The sequence below is a fragment of the Xiphophorus maculatus genome, chromosome 3 (assembly GCF_002775205.1).
Source record: "Xiphophorus maculatus strain JP 163 A chromosome 3, X_maculatus-5.0-male, whole genome shotgun sequence".
NCBI lineage: Eukaryota > Metazoa > Chordata > Actinopteri > Cyprinodontiformes > Poeciliidae > Xiphophorus > Xiphophorus maculatus.
Window position 1 is genome coordinate 13,602,126 of NC_036445.1, and position 21,764 is coordinate 13,623,889.

Consider the following 21,764-nt stretch of genomic DNA (forward strand, 5'->3'; position numbering starts at 1 on the left):
AAATGGGCAACTTACCGTACTTCCACGTAGCAATGAATGAAACAAACCACAAAACAACTTCAAAACAGTCGACAGATTTCGCTGCTGTGTCCTGTCGGTGCAGAGCCGTGCAAAAGTGTCCACACCTTTTGATACCTTGTCAAGAGCAGAACTCAATAAAGCCTTTAACGTGCTTTATTGGGGGTTTATGTGAGCGACCAACACTTAATAGCACATAATTGTGAAGTGGACATTGTGCACGGTTTAGCATTTTTGACTAAATTAATTCCCTTTCATCTTTTTTCTTACGTCATTCGGCTTCCGTAGTTCCTGCTCTCCTTGTCAACAGTATTTCCCTCTACAGCAGCAACTTCTTTTGAAATACAACTCTTAATAGGTAAATCTGGTGTTTGACGAACTGCCGATAAATGTGCATTTACCCATGACAGACGGAAAAAAGCTAGCTAACCAACTAGTTAGCTATCTTTTCTTATACTAATGAGCTGCAAGTAGCAGCTTGTTAGCTGTAGCCTGATTAGCTTCGAGTCACAGAACGTAATGCGCGCTACTGTTGACTGACGTAAAGCCCCGCGAGGAAAAACTAAATACTAACTAACTTTACTAACTAAAGCAGATTAAATAGTCCTGCCACGACAAAATTCAATACGTTTTTAAGGCCAACTTGAATTGTTTTAATAGATTAAGACATTTTAAAGCCTTAATTTTAGATCCATTAATTTACGACTTTTTAAGGATGCACGGACACCCTGTGACCCTCAAATAAAATCAAGTGCTATCTGCCTTTTGCAGTCACCTAATTAGTAAATAAAGCCATGAAGGGAGGCAGGCATATGGAAGAAGTGGAAGAAGAAAGGAGACCAAAATGAATCTTTCTGACTACATGTGAAATACTATGTATGGTGATTTGTATCATCACATTGTCCAGAACACTCCATCAGTGAGACATGGCAGCGGCAGTATCATGCTGTGATGTTCACTTCAGCATCGGTCAGAAACCATGGAAAGCTAGATGGAGGCTGCAGATGACTTCACCTTCATGGAGGACAATGACCCAAAATATACAGCCAGAGCTACAAATGAATAATTTAAATCAAACCAGATTCAATGGCTCAGTCAAAGTCCAGCTCTAAATATGATTCGTAATTAGGTTTCTAGATGAAAGTAGATGATTGCAGAGGCTCTACATCCAATCTGACTAAACTGAAACAAATAACAATTACCAGTAATCCAGTGTCCTCATGTGCAAAGCTAGTAGAGACAGACCTACGGAGCCCTCTAGGGGACATGGGGATTTTTTTTTCTTTTGCGTTACCTCGCAAAACTTTTGCGTTACCTCGCAATACTTTTGCGTTACCTCGCAAAACTTTTGCGTTACCTCGCAATACTTTTGCGTTCCCTCGCAAAACTTTTGCGTTCCCTCGCAAAACTTTTGCGTTCCCTCGCAATACTTTTGCGTTCCCTCGCAAAACTTTTGCGTTCCCTCGCAAAACCTTTTGCGTCACCTCGCAATACTTTTGCGTTCCCTCGCAAAACTTTTGCGTTACCTCGCAATACTGTACTGGTCAGTTATGCAGCATAATTGAATACTGCAAGCCTTTCCTACGGTGGGCGCCGTACTTTATGCTTTAATATAAGGTTATGTGAGGTATTTCCATGAATGTTAGTATCTTTTTGTGAAATATCTGAAGTTTTATATCTTTCTTTAGGATAGAAAGGCACCACAAACCTACGATATAAACAGAAACCTTCCGTAAGTAGGAAAGAAATAAAAATACATCCTAATTTGGACTATTTCTGAGCTATTATCGCGGTTAATAAATCATCTGACAGTTTTGATTGTGTCTCTGTTGTGTTCGTAACCTGAATGGTTTAAAGAGCTGCTTTCAGTGCCGCTCCATCTTAACCTTAACAGACATAAACATGCAGTAAAAAATAAATCGATTTTCAATCAGTGTTTTGCACCAAACAGTTTTTACTGTTAACAAGTTTTTATTATTAAACACACGACAAACTAATGATGGTAAAGGGCCGCACTGGGTTATCTCGGGGAATCTCATCTGTCCGTGTATCAATCAGCTCCAAACCATTTCTTTGTTCTGTCACAATTATCGATTTATTCCATTTTGATGATCAGGTTCCAAACTTTGCAAGGACTGACCGCCCCACTCACCGCTTCCTAATACACACAAAGCCAGTATCCTTCCCATTCATACCTGGTGACGTCACTCCCACGTCGACACACCTAAGTGTCAAAGCCGCTGCTCCTGTCATATCAATAATTACTTATTTCATTCATATGGCTCTTACAGAGCCTCAGTGAAAACGTGTTTATTATTATTAACTGTTTGGTGCAAAACACTGATTGAAAATCGATTTATTTTTTACTGCATGTTTATGTCTGTTAAGGTTAAGATGGAGCGGCACTGAAAGCAGCTCTTTAAACCATTCAGGTTACGAACACAACAGAGACACAATCAAAACTGTCAGATGACTTATTAACCGCGATAATAACTCAGAAATAGTCCAAATTAGGATGTATTTTTATTTCTTTCCTACTTACGGAAGGTTTCTGTTTATATCGTAGGTTTGTGGTGTCTTTCTATCCTAAAGAAAGATATAAAACTTCAGATATTTCACAAAAAGATACTAACATTCACGGAAAAACCTCACATAACCTTATATTAAAGCATAAAGTACGGCGCCCACCGTAGGAAAGGCTTGCAGTATTCAATTATGCTGCATAACTGACCAGTACAGTATTGCGAGGTAACGCAAAAGGTTTTGCGAGGTAACGCAAAAGTTTTGCGAGGTAACGCAAAAGTATTGCGAGGGAACGCAAAAGTTTTGCGAGGTAACGCAAAAGTTTTGCGAGGTAACGCAAAAGTATTGCGAGGGAACGCAAAAGTTTTGCGAGGTAACGCAAAAGTATTGCGAGGTAACGCAAAAGTTTTGCGAGGTAACGCAAAAGAAAAAAAATTCCCCATGTCCCCTAGAGGGCTCCGTACAGACCTGCAGCTGTAATGAGAGAGAAAAGAAGTTCTTCAAAGTAGTAACTCTGGTAGCTGCATAGAAATGGACTTCACACTTCAGATTATTTGTGAAAGATTTTGTAAATTATATATCAATTTACCTGCGATGAACTTGCAGGTGTAACCCGCCTCTCGCCTGTTGACTGCTGGAGATAGGCACCAGCACCCTCCCGACCCCAAAGGCATAAGGGTGTAAGAAAATGGATGAAAGGATGGATGGATGGATATATCCATTTACCTTCACTTTCTTTTCATGCAACAATTTGGGTTGGCCTTTAAAACAAAATCCCCCCAAAAAACCACTGAATTATGTGGTTGTAATTTGGCAAAATTGGGAAAAACTTCAAGGAATGTCAATACTTTTGCAAGGCACCGACACCAACGTTAATATGCTTTCATTCGTTTTGATTCTGAACATTTTCACTCCTTTGTCCCCGATTCCCCTCCTCCACCCGGCTGTCCACCCGAGTAGTGCTCCAGGGTCTGATGTCGATTCCTGGTCGGGGCGTCTTTAAAACGCAGTCCGCAATCCTCGCAGGCATAGGGCAACTCCTCTCTGCTGCTGCCCGCTCCTTCTGCTGGTGACCTGCTCTCATTTCCACTAGTTGGGATCCTCCCATGGTTAGTAGGGATCAGTTCTGTGGAACTGAGAGGATTTGAAGTTGAAGCCCTGTCAGTCACAGGCCCACCTCTGGTCGAAGGCAGAGTTCTTGGACGGCCCGGAGAGCATCCCGTTGTTTTGGGTCTCGCCTCCCCGTCATGTTCAGCTGACAGGCAGTGGACTGTGCGATAGTGGAAGCGGATCCCAGAGCGATTGGAAAAGCCCCTCCCACAGAGGCTGCAGACAAAGGGCCTCTCTCCTGTGTGGATGCGGGTGTGGATCTTAAGAGCTCCTGACTGGGTGAAGCACTTCCCACACAGGGAACAGCTGTAGGGCTTCTCCCCTGTGTGAGTCCGCAGGTGGGCCCGCACCCCCGCCAGATGGGGAAACCCCCTGCCGCAAAAGTCACAGGAATACGGTCTTTCACCTGTGTGAATCCTCTTGTGGATCTTCAGAGCTCCTGACTGGCTGAAACTCTTACCGCAGTCAGTGCAGGAGTAGGGCCGGGCGCCGGTGTGCACGTTCAGGTGAATGCGGAGGTTGCTGTGCGAGTTGAAGGCTCGGCCGCACTCCGTGCAGAGGAAGCCTGGCTGCTTATGGGCGTGCTCGGAGCGCTGGTGCTGCAGCAGCTGAGAGGGTCTGGAAAAAGAGGCGGGGCAGTGCATGCAGGGATGCAGAGACAGAAGGGGTCTTCCTCGTTCCTCTTGCTGCTGCTGGGCTTCTCTGTGCTGATGGCGGCAGACCTGAGGACAGGTGGGAAGCGAGCATCGGCAGGACAGGCAGGGAATGGCAGCAGACAGCTGTGCAGAGTGGGCCAGCTGAGGGCAGGGAACACACGACGATATGGGGCAGTGGTGGTGATGGAAGTGATGGTGGGCGTGGGTGTGGGAAAAGGGGGAGTCGGCGCTTTCCTGACTGTTCATGAGGTGAGCGCAGGTTTGTACTCCTCGGTGGCAACAGAAGCAGGGAAACATGGAGAGAGGAGCCAAAGAGCCTGCTGAGGGTCTTAAGGGAGTGTCGAGGTTTTGGTTCTGGCTCCGGGTCCCTCTGTCCGCATCGTTGGTCTGTGGTCGGTCGGACGGCCTGGACTCCTGCTCCATCGCGGCGCCGGTGGTGTCTGGAGAGCACAGGTTCATGCTCAGGTCTTTGGGCTGGCATGAAGCTTGAGCTAATAGAGATGAGGACAGCGACTGTCGGGATGTTAAAGTTTCAAAGGAGGATGGGGCGCTAAAGAAAGGACAGCCGGGGCAGGTGCAGGCCTGATGCTCATCCGAACCTGTGGAACAAGAAGAAAAACAGTGTTACATATTTTTTATCAAAACTAAAAATAATAAACAAGGAAAATCAATAGCTACTGAGACGTGGAACAAGAGGTGGTGCAGTGCTTGCAATATTTATTGGGATCGCTAGTAAAGATGTATTTAAAACTTTATTTGTAATTTCAGTATATTTATTCAATTGGTATTAAAACTTCCTTTCAAATAAATGCACCATGTATTTATACTTTTTATATTAATCAGAGTAATCCACTAACGGTTGTTCCCTTGGTAAAGAAATATGACACGATAAGTGGTCTTGGCATTTAGAATAAAAGATTTATTTTAAAAAAAAGTGTACTGCATATTAAGTATTGTGGAGGAACTGTCATGCTGTGGGCCTGTTTCTTTTCCTAAAGCTTTGGGAACTTGGCATCATACATTTTTAACATATAGCTAAATTATATAATAGACACAAAAAAAATCAACCTTTTTTAATTTCTTAATGTGGAATATTTTCACATTCATAAAATGTGCTCAATTTAGAATTAGTATTTTATAGTATTAGTATTTCTTCTGCTGTAATAACCAGGAAATGTACACATCTTTACCAATGTGCAGTGAATTCATCAGAAGGATCGCAAAAGCAGAAGTTCCTCTTACATCAAAATATACACGACAGCTACTTTGAAAAAATAAATAAATAAATAAAACATTATTGTGTAGCTCTATGTAGTGCTCCACAATAAAACAATTTCAAACATTTATTTAAAATCAATACATGTCAGTAGAAACAATAATTGCAGACTTTCAATTTTAATAATGCAGACAATTCATGTCGCCTGACAGGCACTATGCGGGGGCCATAATTATTTGAACACTTTTAGGAATCGGGGAAGAGATTGCAGCAGATATTGAAAAAAATATTGTAATAATTTTTTTTGTCCATGTCATCAAGCTCTAGCTGTATCCACAGGCAACATCTTGATATCTTATTCATCTGTAATGGACTTTCATCTCCAGATAAGTGAACACTTTCATTTCACATTGCCTTGTGTATATCTTAACACAGACGTCTCACAAGGAGACTCTTACATTACAGACACCCACTGTTTTATAGAGTTATATTTATATAAAAGATGGAGAAATATGATAATTTAGTTTTGGCTTTTTTTATTGTTTTTGTTTGTCTTTCAATTCAATTTAAAACTACTAAAACTATATTAGATATTTAGTATAGGTGTGGAGGAATGCCATGTTAATCAATAAACTTGCTTATAATTTCACAATCTGGAAATTATAAGATTGTGACAGATTTTAAAACTCTGTGTGGAATTAATTATACTTTAAAGGAAAGAAAGTAATTCGGGATAGGAGGTTGGTTTGATTGTATGCTAAAACAGCCTGCCATATTTGATGCCACCTTCTGCTCTGTCTCTGTCCTCTCCCCTCCTGTGTGTTGCCCCCGCATGGACCGGTCTGCCCGGGGCTGCCTCTCTCCTCTCCTGGACTGGCTGCAGAGGCTGAAGGGGTTGCAGCGAGGACGCTTTGAGTCCGAAAGGCGCGCCAGCAGCAACAGCCACAGCTGTCGTCCCCCACGCCGCGTTTCTCACATCTGGCGAGTTTTTGGACTGGTTTCCAGATGAGAGCAGATCACTGATGTACTGGTGCATCTCCATCCAGGAGCACTGGGCATGCTGCGACACGTACATGAAGAGCAAAAAGAGCCGTGACGTCGGCTGGAACCACGATTTCCTCTTTAACCAGGGCCTTTTAAACAGGCAGCTTTCAACCCATATGATTGAACGAATAGCTTTACTCACATTATCGCTGCTCTTGTCTTTGTCCATACTTTACAACGCCGGCGAAGGACGGACCTCTCTGCTTTGCCCCTTTACGGTGTCAAAACAACGAAAGCCACAATAAAATAAGTAAACACACGTTTTGTCCTGACATCAACACACCCAGTCAGACAATCTATTTCCGGGTTAGTGAGTCACGTGCAAACACACGTGACGCCTAGCAGACGTCGCCGGGACATATTTTCCCTAAATATATCCCTCCATTCCAGTTACAGAGGAGGCCTACTTGTCACGAGAGAGTTTATGACTTTTTTGTTGTTTCATTTTATCACGTTAAACGTACAAAATTAAAGTATATTATTTTTTGTAGCATTACTGTGGATATGATGCGGCATTGAACGGGTCTATGAACGGGTCTAAATCAATTCAAGTGTGAACTTTGACTGGACCATTCCAACTCACGAATAAGCTCTGATTTAAGGAGTTCCCTTTAAACTCTGACTACTTTTTTTTTTTTAGCTTTTTGCTGGGGGTGGGTTTCAGTGTTGTTGACCCTTGTTTAGCTCCATCCATCTTCAAACCAATAATCTCCACAGCCTGATACTGTCACCACCATGTTTCACCTTATGGATGGACATTCTTTAAATTTAAACTGGAGAAAGACAGAAGGGAAGGAGACTTAAGACAACAAACTGTTTCTTAAGAACACCAGAAATGCAGAGCCATGAACTGATATCCTACTTTCACAAATAAATCTTAGCCACATACTATAAGATAAACGTTTAACTCAATTTCCTATAATGAAGATGACAAGACTGAATCAACTGTCTGTACTTATTCTTGTATTTCTTCCTAACTAACTGGAAAATCAAATATTACTGCAAGGTGTTTCTGTCTGGACCTGATGTGTGCTTTCCTTGTGAAAACTGTTTCAGGTTACAGTTCTGGAAACAGGTGGATTTTTATTCAAGGTCCTCAAGATCCTATGTGGCAGTCTGGATGAGGGTTTCTGCTGGGATGGAAGTATTTTTCTTCAAACAATTAGTTAAACATCACTTATGGAGCACAATAAGATTACAGACTACAATCATAGCCTTATGTATGCAGATGACTTACAGGTTTAAACCTCACGTGTCCCCACATAAACAGAAGTTATTTTTGCTTTAAAAATACAGGTCAGCGCTTAGCTGGACTCTGTCCATCATCTAAACTGCTTAATATTGCAGAGTCATGGGGGAACTGGCGGCCATCACCAATGTTTAGTGGTCAAGAGCAGCTAAACACACTGGACATGTCACCAGAACGTCCCTGGACCCAACTAGACTCAATTGAGTTAAAGAACAAAGAGCGTGCAGAGACCATGTTATATCTTTGAACTTGAGTTCATGAAGTCTGTCGCTAAATTAACTTGCTGTCATTTTAAGAACATTGCCAGAAGAAAAGGATTCCTGTCAAAACAAACATAGGTTTTGCTTGTCGATTATCCACCATGTAGACCGAATCAGTGGGCACTTTATTAAAACTTTAAACGTTTTTGTCTTTCCTCTGACTTCAATGTGCATCACCTCACCTGTGGATGGTGTACAAATCAGCAGACAGGATCCATGACCGTATTTGTGGGAACAAACCCGATCGTAACACGACACAAAAGGGATCTCGCTTAAAAAACAAATATTTATTCGCCTTTGAAAAACAGTATAACTGAATTATACATAACACAGTGAATGTAAATCCCAAGTTGGCCAAATACCAGTACCATTTGTAGCATTTTAAATACTGAAATGTTTGCAGTAAAAAATAAAACAAAAGTACACACAAACACTGGAAAATGTTGATTTCCCACACAAATATACAGTAAAAGAATCAAGGTTTTCAGGCGTCGACAGACGTTCAACATAACTCTGCATTCTTTCCACACACCTCATCCAGAATACACATTCAAACAGAAAGTTGCACATCAGTGGAATGTCTTGTTGACTCTAAACAGAAAACAGGCCACCGTTAGTTTTTTCCATTTATTGCCAGATTTCTGTTCAAAGTCCCAACAAACTGAAGGAATCATAATAAGAAATGAGACGTGTCGTTATAATAAATCTGCATGATAGATATATTTCCTGCTTCGTGTAATATTTCAAGTGCACACATTATTACTACTGGGAATACAATATAAGTGCCATTTATAATTCCTGTCTAAAATTATTGCAAAATACGATGCATTTTCTTTGCAGGGTGAGTTTTATTTTTTTTTTTCCTCTGATGCATCAGCACAGGCTGAGTTTTTAAATGTCCATTTCCATTTTGATGTTTTTCTCTAGTTTACAGTCTATCAGCTGGCTGCATGTGGAGGACCACACATCAACACCGGGACCAGGAGAGAGAGAAGCTTTCTTCACCTCCACTCCAGGAAGTGGTGATGCTGTGTAAGCACCGAGAGGAGAGTCAACCGCGGGCTCCAGCTTGCATCTCTTCGCCCCGCCGCACGTGTCCAGCTGCCCCTCTGTTTCGTGTCTTTTCCCTCGCTTTTCTGAATCGTTAGCCTGCGCTGAGATTTCGTACTCGCTCGGCTCGCTCTTGACTGAAACAAAAGGGGTGTCTTTAAGCATGCGTAGCTTTTTGGACAAATCCAAAGGCGTTTCTGTTTCCTGCCCCAGGAAGCCTGTGACCAACTCCAGGCAGGGGTTGAGCGACGCTCCGACAGCAGCGGTCACTCCCAGCAGTTCGTTGCTCGACAGTGACGACGGCGACTCCTGAGGCAGGGCCTGAACGGCGGGGACTGGTAGTGTCTGTGGGACCCCGGATGGCAGCCCGTCGGTTTGACTCGGACAGACGGGGAGAAACACGACCAGGTTCATACCGGGAGGCGGCTTCTCATCGAGAGTTAGTGTCCACAATCCCTCCGAGTCAGAGGACGCGGCCTCTGTCCTGAGCAGCCTGCTGGGATCCTTCGCTGGCGCAGCAGCGCTGTTTGAGGCAGCGTTAGAACCGGGGGCTATGTTGGATGCAGAGGTTGGTTTTGTGCCTTTCTTTAGATCTTTTTTCCCAGGAAGCGAGCTCTTCGAGGTATGACGTTTCTTAGGAATGCCCTGCAACAAGCAAACCAAAATCATTAAAAATAAGCGGTCACAGTGATAAGGGAGAGAAGCTTAATTGTTTAAGTCACTATGAGACACGTTGGTTGGTGTGAGTTAAGAGTAAAAAAGAAAAACAAAAAACACTCCGCCATTCATTTTTCGGTCAAAATATAAATTTGAAATAACATTTTTTTTGTTTTCTTTTTAGTGGTCAAAATGTTTATGATGTTTTAATGTTTACAATAATAAAAACAACATGCTGAGCAAACAGAAGTAAAAAAACACTGGCCTGTTTTCTCATATTCCGACACTATACGCCTCACCAAGCTGTCTTGACATTTTTAATGAGTTTTTTTATTTTTATTGGTATCCAGATATATGCCTCTGGTTTGCAGAAGCATATTAAAACCCAAGTTTTAAAATTGTGTCCTGAAAACTCCAAGACAAAGTCAGATACTGTACAAAAGACACATTAAACCACGATCTTCATGTGGAATCTGGAAAGATAAAACGTAGACGCGAGTGAGTATAAACGATTAGATATTACTCAATAAAAGACAGTTTTTCACCGTGTTATTTTTTTTCCCTTGAACTCTATTCTGTTAATAGTAATTAGTATTTCTTGTGATAGACCAGCACAAATCAGTGCATAATTATTAAGTGGAAGGAAAATGACACATAGTTTTAAAATTGTTCCCAATAAAATGCCCTTACAAATCAGGTAAGGGCAACCTAAACTGACAGGCTGGACAACAGAGAACCAGTCAGGAGGCCCACAGAGGAGCAGCAGAAATTTACAGCACATGGAAATTAATCTGTTGACAAATATGAGACAAGCACTAAACAAACCTGGTCAGTATTACAGAGTGCCAAAAAGGAAACAATTTCTGAAAATGAGCCAGTTACATACTCGCAAGATGTCTAGTGTTTATTGGTGTGAAAACTGGTTCTACAAAGTTTGAATTAAGGGGGGTTGCAAACACACACACTTTTTACAAATTCTGTTAAAATGTTCAAACCAAACATCATTTTTCATAGAGTTTGCAAAGCTTTGTGTTGGTCTGTTAATCTTAATAAACTACACTAAAGTTTGAAGTTGCAATGAGGCCAGATGGATGGATGAATGACAGAGTGATATTTACAGGTACCATTCTAGAAGCCAAATAGTCAGACAGCAGTGGGTTTATGTGTAACTAGTTTTAGAGAAAAAGTAAAAGTTGGAACTGCCAGTCACATAACCTGAATCCTGCAGAAAATATATGAAGGGAAGGAACTAAAGGTTAAAGTTCATAGAAGAAGCCCATAGAAGATGTTTTTAGGATTTAAAAACTACTTTTGTTGAAAAATGGGTGAAAATCACACTTGGGTGATTAATATTTCTAGTTCCTCCAACAAAGACTTTAGTACAAAGTATTAAATAAATTTCAGTAAGTGTTTCACTGTTTTCCCCTGTTTTATTTTATGTATTAAACATTGTTCATGCATATCAGTTGGACTTTTTTTTTCTGGATTAGCTGTTACAGACATCTGGTGAGGATTTCATGTCCGATTTAGAAGTACGTTCATTTAAACTGGTAATGAGTTAAATACTTATTTCACCTGCTGTATTTATGAATCTAGGTAAAATAAACAAGGTCTAATATTTTGACTTTTTTCAGTTTTAAAGAATAATTTTTTGAGCATCACAGTTTAACTTTTACTATCTGAATGACGAGAATTGAAAGCCTCTCTCCCAAACCTTAATGAATAAAATTATGATTAAGAGAACATCCTACATGTACAAGAGTTACATTATTTTGATTCCTTTTTAAACCCCGATTACCAAAAAACTGATAACAATGCAGGTACACCAGATTGATCCTTTAAAAGTCGTTCCCTTACTGCAGATGGAGGAGTCTTTCCGCAGGTCTTGAGGTGGATGTCGTAGTTTTGCTGGTGAGGGAAGCCCAGCCCGCAGCTCTGACAGAAGCAGGGCGACTGCCCGGCGTGACCGCCCATGTGAGACATCAACAGCAAGGCCGAACGAAAGCCCTTCCCGCACTCCGCACACTTCAGCACCCTCTGGTGAGCGCCGGCGTGCTTCTTCAGCTCGTCCGAGGTGTCAAACCTCTGGCCGCACTCCAGACAGCGGATCTCGTCTGTTTTCTGGTTGGGCTCCTGATTCCCCCAGCAGCCAGTGTCCTTTTTGTGCCGCTGGAAGTCCTCCTGACTGGGAAACTCTCGCAGGCACGCCACACAGTGGATGCGCTCAGGCTCGCACTTGTGTTGCCGGTACAACTTGGCCAGCCGGAAGTGGCAGCGGCACCGTATGCACGTGTACGGCAGCAAGCCGAGGTGCGAGAAGCTGTGCTTCAGCAGAGCGTTCTTCTTGGCGAACGTCTCCCCGCAGTCCGTGCACTTAAAGCTGTGAAGGCACCTCTTCTTCTTGTGCCGTGCCAGAGACTTCTCGGTGCGGAAGCTGCGGCCACACTTCTCGCATACGATGTTGACCATACACTTGTGCAGCTGGACGTGGTTCTCGCACTCCTTCAGCGAGGCAAACACGCGCTTGCATAGGTCGCACTCGTAGAACTGCTCCTCGAAGTGCGTTCTGGACAGGTGCCGCTTCAGGTCTTCCTGCGAGGAGAAGCCAGTCAGACAGATGCGACACCAGTGGCGCTCCAGTTTGGCCTTGGCGTGCGTCCGCAGGTGGAGCCGGTAGTTGTAGATCTGACAGAAGCGCTTCCCACACTCGGCGCAGCAGTATGGACGCGCTCCCGTGTGCAGGTTCATGTGGTCCTGGAGTTTAAACTTGGAGGGCAGCTGGAGGCCGCAGACGCTGCAGCGGTGGTCACCAGAGATACTCTGCTCTGTGGGGAATACAGAGAGGAAAGCAGCTGATGAATAATAAACAAATCAAATGCGTTTAACTACTGGATCAAGACTCTCCCTGAAGGCAGATGTTAATAAAGTCAGGTATATTTTTTTAGAGAAAATTTATTTTTCTCAGGTGCTTATAGACTTGATTTAATAGTGCAATATTATAGCACAATCAAATGACTATGTTACCTTCAGTTGTTAAAAAAAAGAATTTTTACTTTTTTACTTACACCATGAAATTGGGCCTCCGTCTCTTTAAAAACTCCCGCTGTTTCTGAAACTCCACGTAACATTTCTACCAGCATTTCACTGAGAAGAAGCTCGTATAATGAGCTCAGCAGATGCATAGTTCCACTAGGTGTCTGCTAATTGCTGCTGGCTAGTCTGAAAGAACTGAGTAGGGAAGTCGCTGACTTCTTTAACATCTGCAATGCGGAAGCTCAGGAGCTTGGAAACTGCAGCTCTGAGGAGGAGCTGCGTCACGAAGGCGGTGCTAGGTTCATCCAGGCATTTTGCACAGCTGAATGGTTGTCATGGAAATTAGAGGATTTCTCAAACATGCATGAAAGAATCAATACAACACACCAGGTATGATTTTGATGAGGGAATAACATTATACCATAAAGCTCAAAAAAGTCTATTTTACATAATACTGCCCCTTTAGTCACAGCTTTAACTGAAATTTAAAAATACTCAATATTAAACGTCCCAGTCATCAGGGAAAATGATACCAAAGTCTCCCATTAATAAATATTTGATTTATTACTCAGTTGTTTTATATGTACTGAAATTTTCTTCCAGAACACAATTAAAGGCCAAACAGCTAAAATGACTAGAGATCCATTTATAAACCAACTAGTGGTCAAAATCTCTGCTGAACCAGTACTGATGGGTGATTGGCTGGTCCAAATCTAAAAATCTAATCTCGTTTCCGATCAGTCGAGGCATCACATCATAGCAAAACAACAGTGTTCAGTGTGAATGTTTTTACTAAAAGAGGCAGAATAGGAGTTTAGGGTGTCTAAACATGAATTTGGAGGAAGCAAAAAAAAAAAGCAGTTTATCAGCAAATAATCTGAAGCTTTTACAGCAATGTTGCTTTATTTTATCTTTTTGAAGAGATGCATGACGGCTGCCATGTAATATGCTGGATTAGGAAATGTTGGCAACTTTTATAAAGTCTCTTCATTAAAGTAAAGGTTTGCTTACTGTGCAATCTGGGGGGCTGAATTCAATCACACACAGGTCCAACCTGGAAACATGTCACGTATAGTGATTTCCTCTTTATTGTAAATTGTAAATTTGTGATACTAGCCGTATTACTGTTCCATCATTTCTTCTTTACCTTTAAACTGGGTGATTGTCTTTATTTATTCTCAATGATGCGGTTTATATTAAGCACTTCATCAATAATTTTCAACTATATCCAGAGGGCCACTTGTTTCATAGCTCTAAAAGGAAGTGAAAATAAAGCTAGATCTGCATCGACAGGTCAGAGCTTTATAAAAATCAATAACCAGTCAGAAATCATGTGATCGGTACATTTTTTATGCGTAAACACGAGTGATTTTCTTTAATAGCAGTATGTGCCATTAAATCCACTACAGGTCCTCATTTCATCCAGTCTTACCGTTGCTTAGCTCCTCCTCGTCCTCCTCATCTTCTTCCTCATCGAACTCCTCTTCCTCAAATACCTCGGACACATCACTGTCGTCCGAGTCGTCCTCCACCTCCTGCCGAGCCTCTACGTTCTCCACCTGGGGGTCTTTTTGCCCGTCTTTCCCCGGCTCAGCCCCCAGCTGAGGGGCCTCCTCCGTCGAATGATCGCTTTTAGTGGATCCCGCAGGAGGAGCAGCAGCCCCGTTGACTGCTTCTTGTCCGCTTCTGAGCCGCCTCCTCTGCTTTACGTCTCCCATGGAGGCGGCAGAGTGTGGGAGAGGCTTTTCCGACCGGTTTCGTCCTGATGGAGACTCTCTCTCAGGCGGGACATCCAGAAATCCCGGATCTGCCAGCAGGATATCACGGGTGGAGTCGGTGGACATTGCTGGCAGAAGGAGCGTTTGATTACTCCCTATAAACAACAAGCACATTTTTTTTTTCATTAGCCTGGAGTAAAGTCTGGATTAAAACTCGCGCTTTAACATGTTTAAACGTCTCGGGCTCTTCCTCGTTTTAATTATTGGATTTATTTCCAACGGAAATTCCTTTTACGGCACACCTTACTGGTTCGCTGGCTCACCTGGCAGGAATGGTGATGGTGATGGTGGTGGTGGTGGTGGTGGTGGTACGGCGTACGCTCACCGCCTTTACATGCGATGTTTGCGCTCTTCAAACCAAAATGAACACATATTGTGCGCAGAAGAAGAAGAAAAAAAAAACATAAAACGAGACAAGAAGCCAGCACGGCGTGGAAGCAGAGCGATAGCAACTAAACAGTCCGCCGAATGCTCTCACCTGCTTCCATGGTAAACCGCGACCAGGACAACAAAGGCAAACGCACGAAGCAGCGGCAGGAGGGGAGGGAGGCACTATAGCGCTCTCTGGCCCACCTGCTGCCCTGGAGTGGTATTGCACTTCTGTTTTTTTTGTTTTGTTTTGTTTTTAATGCATAAAAGCACAAGTTAATGGAGTAATGCTGTTGTGTGGCAATATGGAAAATAATTTGGTGATGAAAAACTAGGAAAGCTATCAGTGGTTTTCTAATTTTTGACAATAACAACATTTTACTGGGTACTTCCACAAATTTCAAGGGTCATTGTGGTTGGGGGGAAAAAATCATGGTTATCATTTTTAGCCTTATAAATATGAATCTCAATATTTAGGCATGCATTTCCAACCAGCCCTCCAGAGTCATTACTTTGTGGAACCATCTTTCGATGCGTTACTGCTACAGGCCTACGGTGGTATGTCTCTACCAGCAAATTATTGCTCTTGTCAGTTCTCCTTTGCTAAAACTCCATTAACAACTTTAATTTTCAGTTCTCTTGCAGCCTCTAACAGGCTTTTTCCCAGGACTGACTGCCCTGTATCCAGTTAGCCTTCCTGCTCCTGCTGAAGAAACATATCCCTATATCCTGATGCTAATCTGAGTCAGGATGGGGATGGTGTGTTCAGTCTTAAAAGGTTTTGTACATAAAACATTCAGTTTTGGTTTCATCTGGGTCTCAAACTCCAGTCCTCGAGGGCCGCAGTCCTACAGTTTTTAGATGTGCCACAGGTACAAAACACTGGAATGAAATGGCTTAATTACCTCCTCTTTGTGTAGATCAGTTCTCCAGAGCCTTAACGACCTAATTATTCTGTTCAGGTGTGGTGCAGCAGAGGCACATCTAAAAGTTGCAGGACTGCGGTCCTCGAGGACTGGAGTTTGAGACCCCTGAACATGTTTGCTCTGTCCCTTCAATCTGAGGCTCCTCCAGAGTCACTATGGCTTGTCTGCAATAAAATATTCTGCAACATTAGAAAGAAATGGGTGTATTAATTAATTAATGTTTTATTTCACACATAAAAATGAAAAACAAGGAGGCAGAAGATGTTAAATTAAATCCAGCTGTTAAAATAATTTCAAGTCAACCTGATTCATTCATAATATCCAATCAGCAGATAGCCGATGGACTCCTACCATGAAAAATATTTGCAGCAACTTTGGCAGAATTTATCACTTTATTCAAAAATTCCACAAACACAGCATCAATGGATAAAAAGCCTTTAAATATTATTTATTGCCACTGAAGATGGCAGCAGTGTGTGATCCTTAAACAAGACCCGGGTTTTTAGATTATGAAACAAGTGGATGAATGATCTATTGTTAGCTACCAGGATCAAAGTCATTTAGAAAACTACAGGTTCTGAGCATTTTCACACTACTAATTTGGTCGCTGAAATCTCATATGATTTGGAGAACTTAAAGAGGCGTTTAGTATAATGTGTTTTATAATGTTAAGTAAGAATAGTGCATATTAACTTAATGTTCATGATTTATCACAAACAAAATGCATCACAGTTTCAATATGAAGATCTAAAGAACAAAATAATACCCAAGAAGCACTTGGGTATTACTCATGATGAGTTTCAAGTCCATGCAAAGAACTTAATTATAAAAGTTGTTAACATTTATATTTAATTATACACATGACAGATAAAACCGTGAATGAGACAATACACAATACAGTATACAGTTGTCGTCATGGAAAAAAGATACAGCCAATGTGACTCATCAGTCCGGTGAATCACCTTCACGGGTAATAACTTGTAGTAGTCATTTTCTGCGATGCTATCAGTCTCTCATCATTATGGAGGAATTTTGGCACACACTTCTATGCAACATTTGCAGACATTTATCTATGCACAACTCTTTCAAGGCCCTGCCACACAATTCAACCAGGTTGAGGACTTTGCCTGGGCTGAATAAGCAACTTCAATGTTTTCATTCCTGCCTGTAGTGTGTTGTAGATTTGCATTTGGCGTGTTTCGTGTGAATGGTTTCCCGATGAGCTCCTCCTGTTACTTTGTGCGTTCACACACTGATACTGTCTGATATACAGTAGATAGATGGACAAACAGACTTTCAACAATATTCTTGAAGAAACCAAAAGTATTTTTCCCACATACTGTAGAAATGTTACACACTGAAAGCATCCTAAATCAATTCAGGTTTAACAAGTCAATGATATTGTGCTTGTTAATCAATCGGTCAAACAAAATTTATTTATATACAACCGCCAAATAGGTAACACTTGGATTACAAATGTTACAGACATAGATGTAACAATCAAGTATTAGAAGAGATAAATAAATCATATTTTACACTTGTCTCAGTGAGTCTAAGGTTGGTCATCAGTCACTCTGGCTGCACAGGAATATTTGTTAGGGTGCAAACAGTAGCCATTCCTATTGACTTGTCATGCAAATTTATATTTATTCAGTCCCAGGTCTGCCCCACTGTATGCTGCGAGACAACCCAATTTAACCCAAGCTTCTGCTGTAGGACAGTCAGATCGTCTCACATTTGACTGATTTAGTGTAGAATAAAGATGTTTCTTAGCTGATAGAAAGACTGCAACTACAAATATGAAACTACAAAACCTACACAAATCATTGTAAGCTTCAGTTATACTGCCATATGAAAAAAAAAGCCTTTTCCAGGCCACCATTAAAAGATGCCCCCTTGTTCAGTATTTTACTGATTATTGTCATAAAACAGGTTCATAAATGCACATCTTTGTGCTCTGGACAAGAAATATCCAAACTCTTCAAAGTCATAAAAACCTCTCCTTGCCAAAAGCTGTTTACACACTTTCATCTTCAATGTTTTCTCTCGGCATCAGTAACCCTACTGATAATGCAAAACACCAAAATGAAAACCTTATTTTCAATGCACATGTTCTTATGAATCAGCGTGTTGCCAACTGAGAACTGAAAACAGAGACAAAACAAATTATTTCATCAGTGGCTTCCCTTTGGGACAGCCTGTTTATTACATGTTTGCAGTGTTCAGACACAGTGAGGAGAAACCAAGTGAATAATATGATATACAATTTCTTATGGGAATCTGGAGCTTTTTAAGACAGGAAATATTACTTTAACAAGTAAAAAAAAGGATGTAGAAATTTCCAGTAAAAGAAAAGTCAGGATTATAAAGGTTATTTTCCACCCACATGCCAAACACTGTAGATTAGATCTGAAGTGTTCAGCCTCCGTCATTTCAAGGCAAAGCACAGAATTATTATTTTTTTGACATTGAAATTTAATTTAAAAGATAAGAAGCAAAATAAAAACCATAATGAAAACAGAAACTGTACATAACACATTTCTTTTAAAATACAGTCTAATGTTCAGACAGCATCTCTACAGGATATCTAATTATTTAAAGTATGTACTTGTATTTGTTAGGACAGGGGAAATAAAGACTGAAAAGAATTTACAAATAAAAACCCTCACAATGTGAGTAAATCAACCGAAAATGCCAAATAAATTCAAAAACACACACTTCAAACTAAAAACAAAATCATTTAAAAAGTGAATTAAACTTGCTTCTTTATACAACTGAACTGTTTCATGGGAAACAGTGTAATAAATGTTTAAAACTTGGTTAGTTAACTTATGAGATGTGTCCATCTTCAGCGACTCATAATCAAACTAAAAACCGACTAAAACCTGATTCTACAAACCGTTCCCAGTTTGTCTAAAACATCTCAACTGTGGCATCGACCAAATTTCAAAGAAAAAAAAAAAAAAAGGACATTTTATGACTAAGTTACTGAAAAACCACAAACTTTCTGTGGGCTACCCATGTCTAAATTATCTATTGGAGCCTGATTTTTCAGGGTTTTCAGGCTTCTCCTCCGGGTGGCTCTTCTGGTGAGCCAGCAGGGTGCGCTCCCGGCTGAAGCTCTTCCCGCAGGTCGGACAGGACAAGCGGCCGACGGCGTGAGCCCGTGACGTATGCGCTTCCAGTTGCTCGGGACGGGCAAAACTCTCTTCACATTCTTCGCAGGGATGGGCTTTCCGTGGGGTGTGTTTTTCCTTCTTGTGAGCACGCAGCTGAACCAAACCGGGGAAGGCGAGGTCACACTCCGTGCACGGAATCTGGAGAGGCGGAGCGGGGTCTTCTTTTGGTTTCTTCTCCTTTGCCGGACTGTCATCCTCTGCACCTTTTTTGTCTTCTGTTTCCGACGCCGCTGCTGCTTTAGGAGGACGACCTCGCTTCGCTCCGCCTGCTTTTCCTTTGTCTTCTCCCACTGCTACCGCAGGCTCCGCTGTGGCGGCGGCCTTCGTCGCCTCCTCGGAAACCTCCGCCTCATCCTTCTTTTTCCGCTTTCCCTTTTTCTCAGAACTGGCCGGGTCTTCGGCTTTGGCCGGGCGACCGCGTTTCTTCACAGGAGAAGCGCTGCCGTTGCACTGTTGGCCTTCCGGGTATTTCTCCTGGTGCGCCTGCAGCTCAGACTCCTCTTCAAATCCTTGGCCGCACTTCTTACAGCGATGAGGTTTGGATGGATCCTCGGGCTGTTCTGCGTTCTCATCAGGGCGTGGATGCTGGGTCAGACGGTGGGCACGCAGCAGTCCAGGACTGCGAAAGGTCTGGCTGCAATCTTTACACACCAGCAGCTTCTCTGGACACACCTGTCTTCTGTGGGTTGTGAGCTGCAAAGGATCAAAGCAGAATAATTTTACACCCAAGTACTGAGCACAATGCTCATCGTATGCAATTCAAACCCGACACTTTAGACATTTTAAACATTGTCATGTTACTATCACAAACCTTACTGCATTTTGAGATTTTATGCTGATCAGGGATGCTAAAGTTCAGATTTTTCTTCATAAAAACCTTCGAAAATTAAGGATTCTTTACATCTATCCTACAAAATTCCCATTAAAATACACTTCACCTTGTAGCATTACCAAAAAAAACATGTAAAAAAATGAGGGATAATGTGTGTGCAAAGCAAGTTGGAAATGCACTAATTGCCTGATAGCTTCCAATCAGCTTCCTAAATGCTTCCAATTTTCACATTTGAGAAATTTGTTTAAGCAATAAAAAAAAATCTTACCTCGGAGAACGTTTTAAAGCTCTCCTTGCAGTGAGCACATTTGAAAGGCTTGTCGTCGTTGCTGTGTGTCGGCTGATGCTGCGTTAATTCCTCAGACGACAGAAACGTGCGGTCACACACGTAGCATGTAAACAGTGTGTTTCCCTGTGCAGACATTGAATACAGAGAAACACGAGTCAAAACTGTTTCAGGCTAAATCACTTCCTTTTTACTCCCCAAGCCAAATAAACATCTTAAATTACACTGAAAAAGGGGAACCAATTGCTAGTAATATAAATAGGTTATGTGATTAAATCAAATTTTAAGATAGCAAAATGTTTTAAAACACTGAACTTTTGAGATATTCATTTCCCTCAACCAAGACGAGTCAAATATGACAATGGACTAACTATTTCTAGTTAATTGTACCTGCTGAAGCTGCTGTTTGTACTCCTCCCTGTGGCTCTTCTTCATGTGCCTCTCCTTGGCTTTGGCGTTGCAGAAGGTGATGAAGCACTGGAAGCACTGCAGGTTTTCATGCTGGTCTGAAAGAGCACACACAGACTCGGTTAGGGTTCTGTTCATGCTAGTAACTTTCTTCAAACTGGGCCCCCTGAAGCACTTACAGGACTGGACCGAAGGAACCGGGGGTCCGTTCAGAATGACGGGTTTGTATGGCGCTGCTGGCTTTTCATGGGGAGGTGCGGGTGGTGGTGGTGGTGGTGGTTCTGGCAAGCCTCGTCCCATCACTATGTCCTCTATGTTCAAAATGTCTGAGTCCATTCTACGACACTGCTGCAACACAGCCTTGCTGGATTCACACAAAAAAGACAACTCAAGATTCAAAACAATGTGCAAAAAACCCACTAAATTCTTCAGATTCAAATACTACGTGCAAAACCACCTTAGTTTCGTCAACAACACAGTGCCATAAAGACAAAACAGAAATGCTGAATAAATATGAAACTGAAAAAAACCCCACTAATTAAGAATGTAAAACGCAAAAACTCCAAATAACATGTCTAAAAACTCCACAAAACGTGTACTCTGATATTTATTTCATATTTAAGTCAAATCAACCTCTTAAGTTGTAGCTAGAGCTGACGTTGAACGTAACACTAAGGCCGCCAGCTAAGCTAACTAGCTTCATGCCAGTTTGAAACATTGCGACATAATAAAAACTATATGATTCAAATATGAACCTGCATCCAGGTAGCAAAATGAACCCAACCAGTTACCAGTTATTTTTCCTTTAATATGTGTATCTGCATGTAACTAATGGTAGAAACAAAGTAGCAGACTAGTTGAGCGGGTTAATAGCAGCTAGTTAGCGCTAACAACACTCCTACCATTCAAAAAAGAACCAGACTTCGTCTCTGTTCCCGCACTAAGTTCAAAATTATATTTTACACACCGTTTATAGGTTGATAACCAATTTGAAGCGCGTTGAGAAAATACAGTAAACCAATACTAATGTATGAATAATAGAATTATGCTAAAAACAAGGCGACGTTACCTCGAGCCGCTTTTTGAAGCTAGTTTGACTGAGAGAGTTGACCCTAGAAATACAACACATAGATCGTGCGTTTCCTCCTGCGCGTTGCCGTTGGTGGTGAT

The 21,764-nt window shown here is 41.8% G+C and overlaps 3 protein-coding genes across 4 annotated transcripts; all 3 read right to left on the minus strand.

Moving 5' to 3' along the window:
* Positions 1-2,960: 2,960 nt before the first annotated feature.
* LOC102235722 (zinc finger protein 271-like) lies at positions 2,961-8,260 on the minus strand. Of its 2 annotated transcripts, none has more exons than XM_014468572.2 (3): positions 6,710-8,260; positions 6,310-6,583; positions 2,961-4,906 (listed from the first exon to the last, which is right to left on the minus strand). In XM_014468572.2, exons 1-3 carry the CDS (start codon positions 6,734-6,736, stop codon positions 3,450-3,452), a joined length of 1,758 nt encoding a protein of 585 aa, XP_014324058.1. In that variant the 5' UTR covers positions 6,737-8,260; the 3' UTR covers positions 2,961-3,449. The 2 variants fall into 2 exon arrangements, with proteins under 2 accessions (XP_014324058.1, XP_023187042.1); XM_023331274.1 differs by having other exon boundaries at positions 6,295-6,583.
* Positions 8,261-8,898: 638 nt separating this feature from the next.
* On the minus strand, positions 8,899-15,131 carry LOC111608150 (zinc finger protein 354C-like). Its single transcript, XM_023331273.1, has 4 exons — positions 14,858-15,131; positions 14,249-14,689; positions 11,641-12,608; positions 8,899-9,771 (listed from the first exon to the last, which is right to left on the minus strand). Exons 2-4 carry the CDS (start codon positions 14,658-14,660, stop codon positions 8,968-8,970), a joined length of 2,184 nt encoding a protein of 727 aa, XP_023187041.1. The 5' UTR covers positions 14,661-14,689; positions 14,858-15,131; the 3' UTR covers positions 8,899-8,967.
* Positions 15,132-18,058: 2,927 nt separating this feature from the next.
* On the minus strand, positions 18,059-21,747 carry LOC102234940 (zinc finger protein 429-like). The gene is made up of 5 exons (XM_014468552.2): positions 21,664-21,747; positions 20,774-20,958; positions 20,577-20,692; positions 20,169-20,312; positions 18,059-19,761 (listed from the first exon to the last, which is right to left on the minus strand). The coding sequence occupies exons 2-5, from the start codon at positions 20,928-20,930 to the stop codon at positions 18,919-18,921; spliced, it is 1,260 nt and encodes a 419-aa protein (XP_014324038.1). The 5' UTR covers positions 20,931-20,958; positions 21,664-21,747; the 3' UTR covers positions 18,059-18,918.
* Between the last annotated feature and the right edge of the window lie 17 nt (positions 21,748-21,764).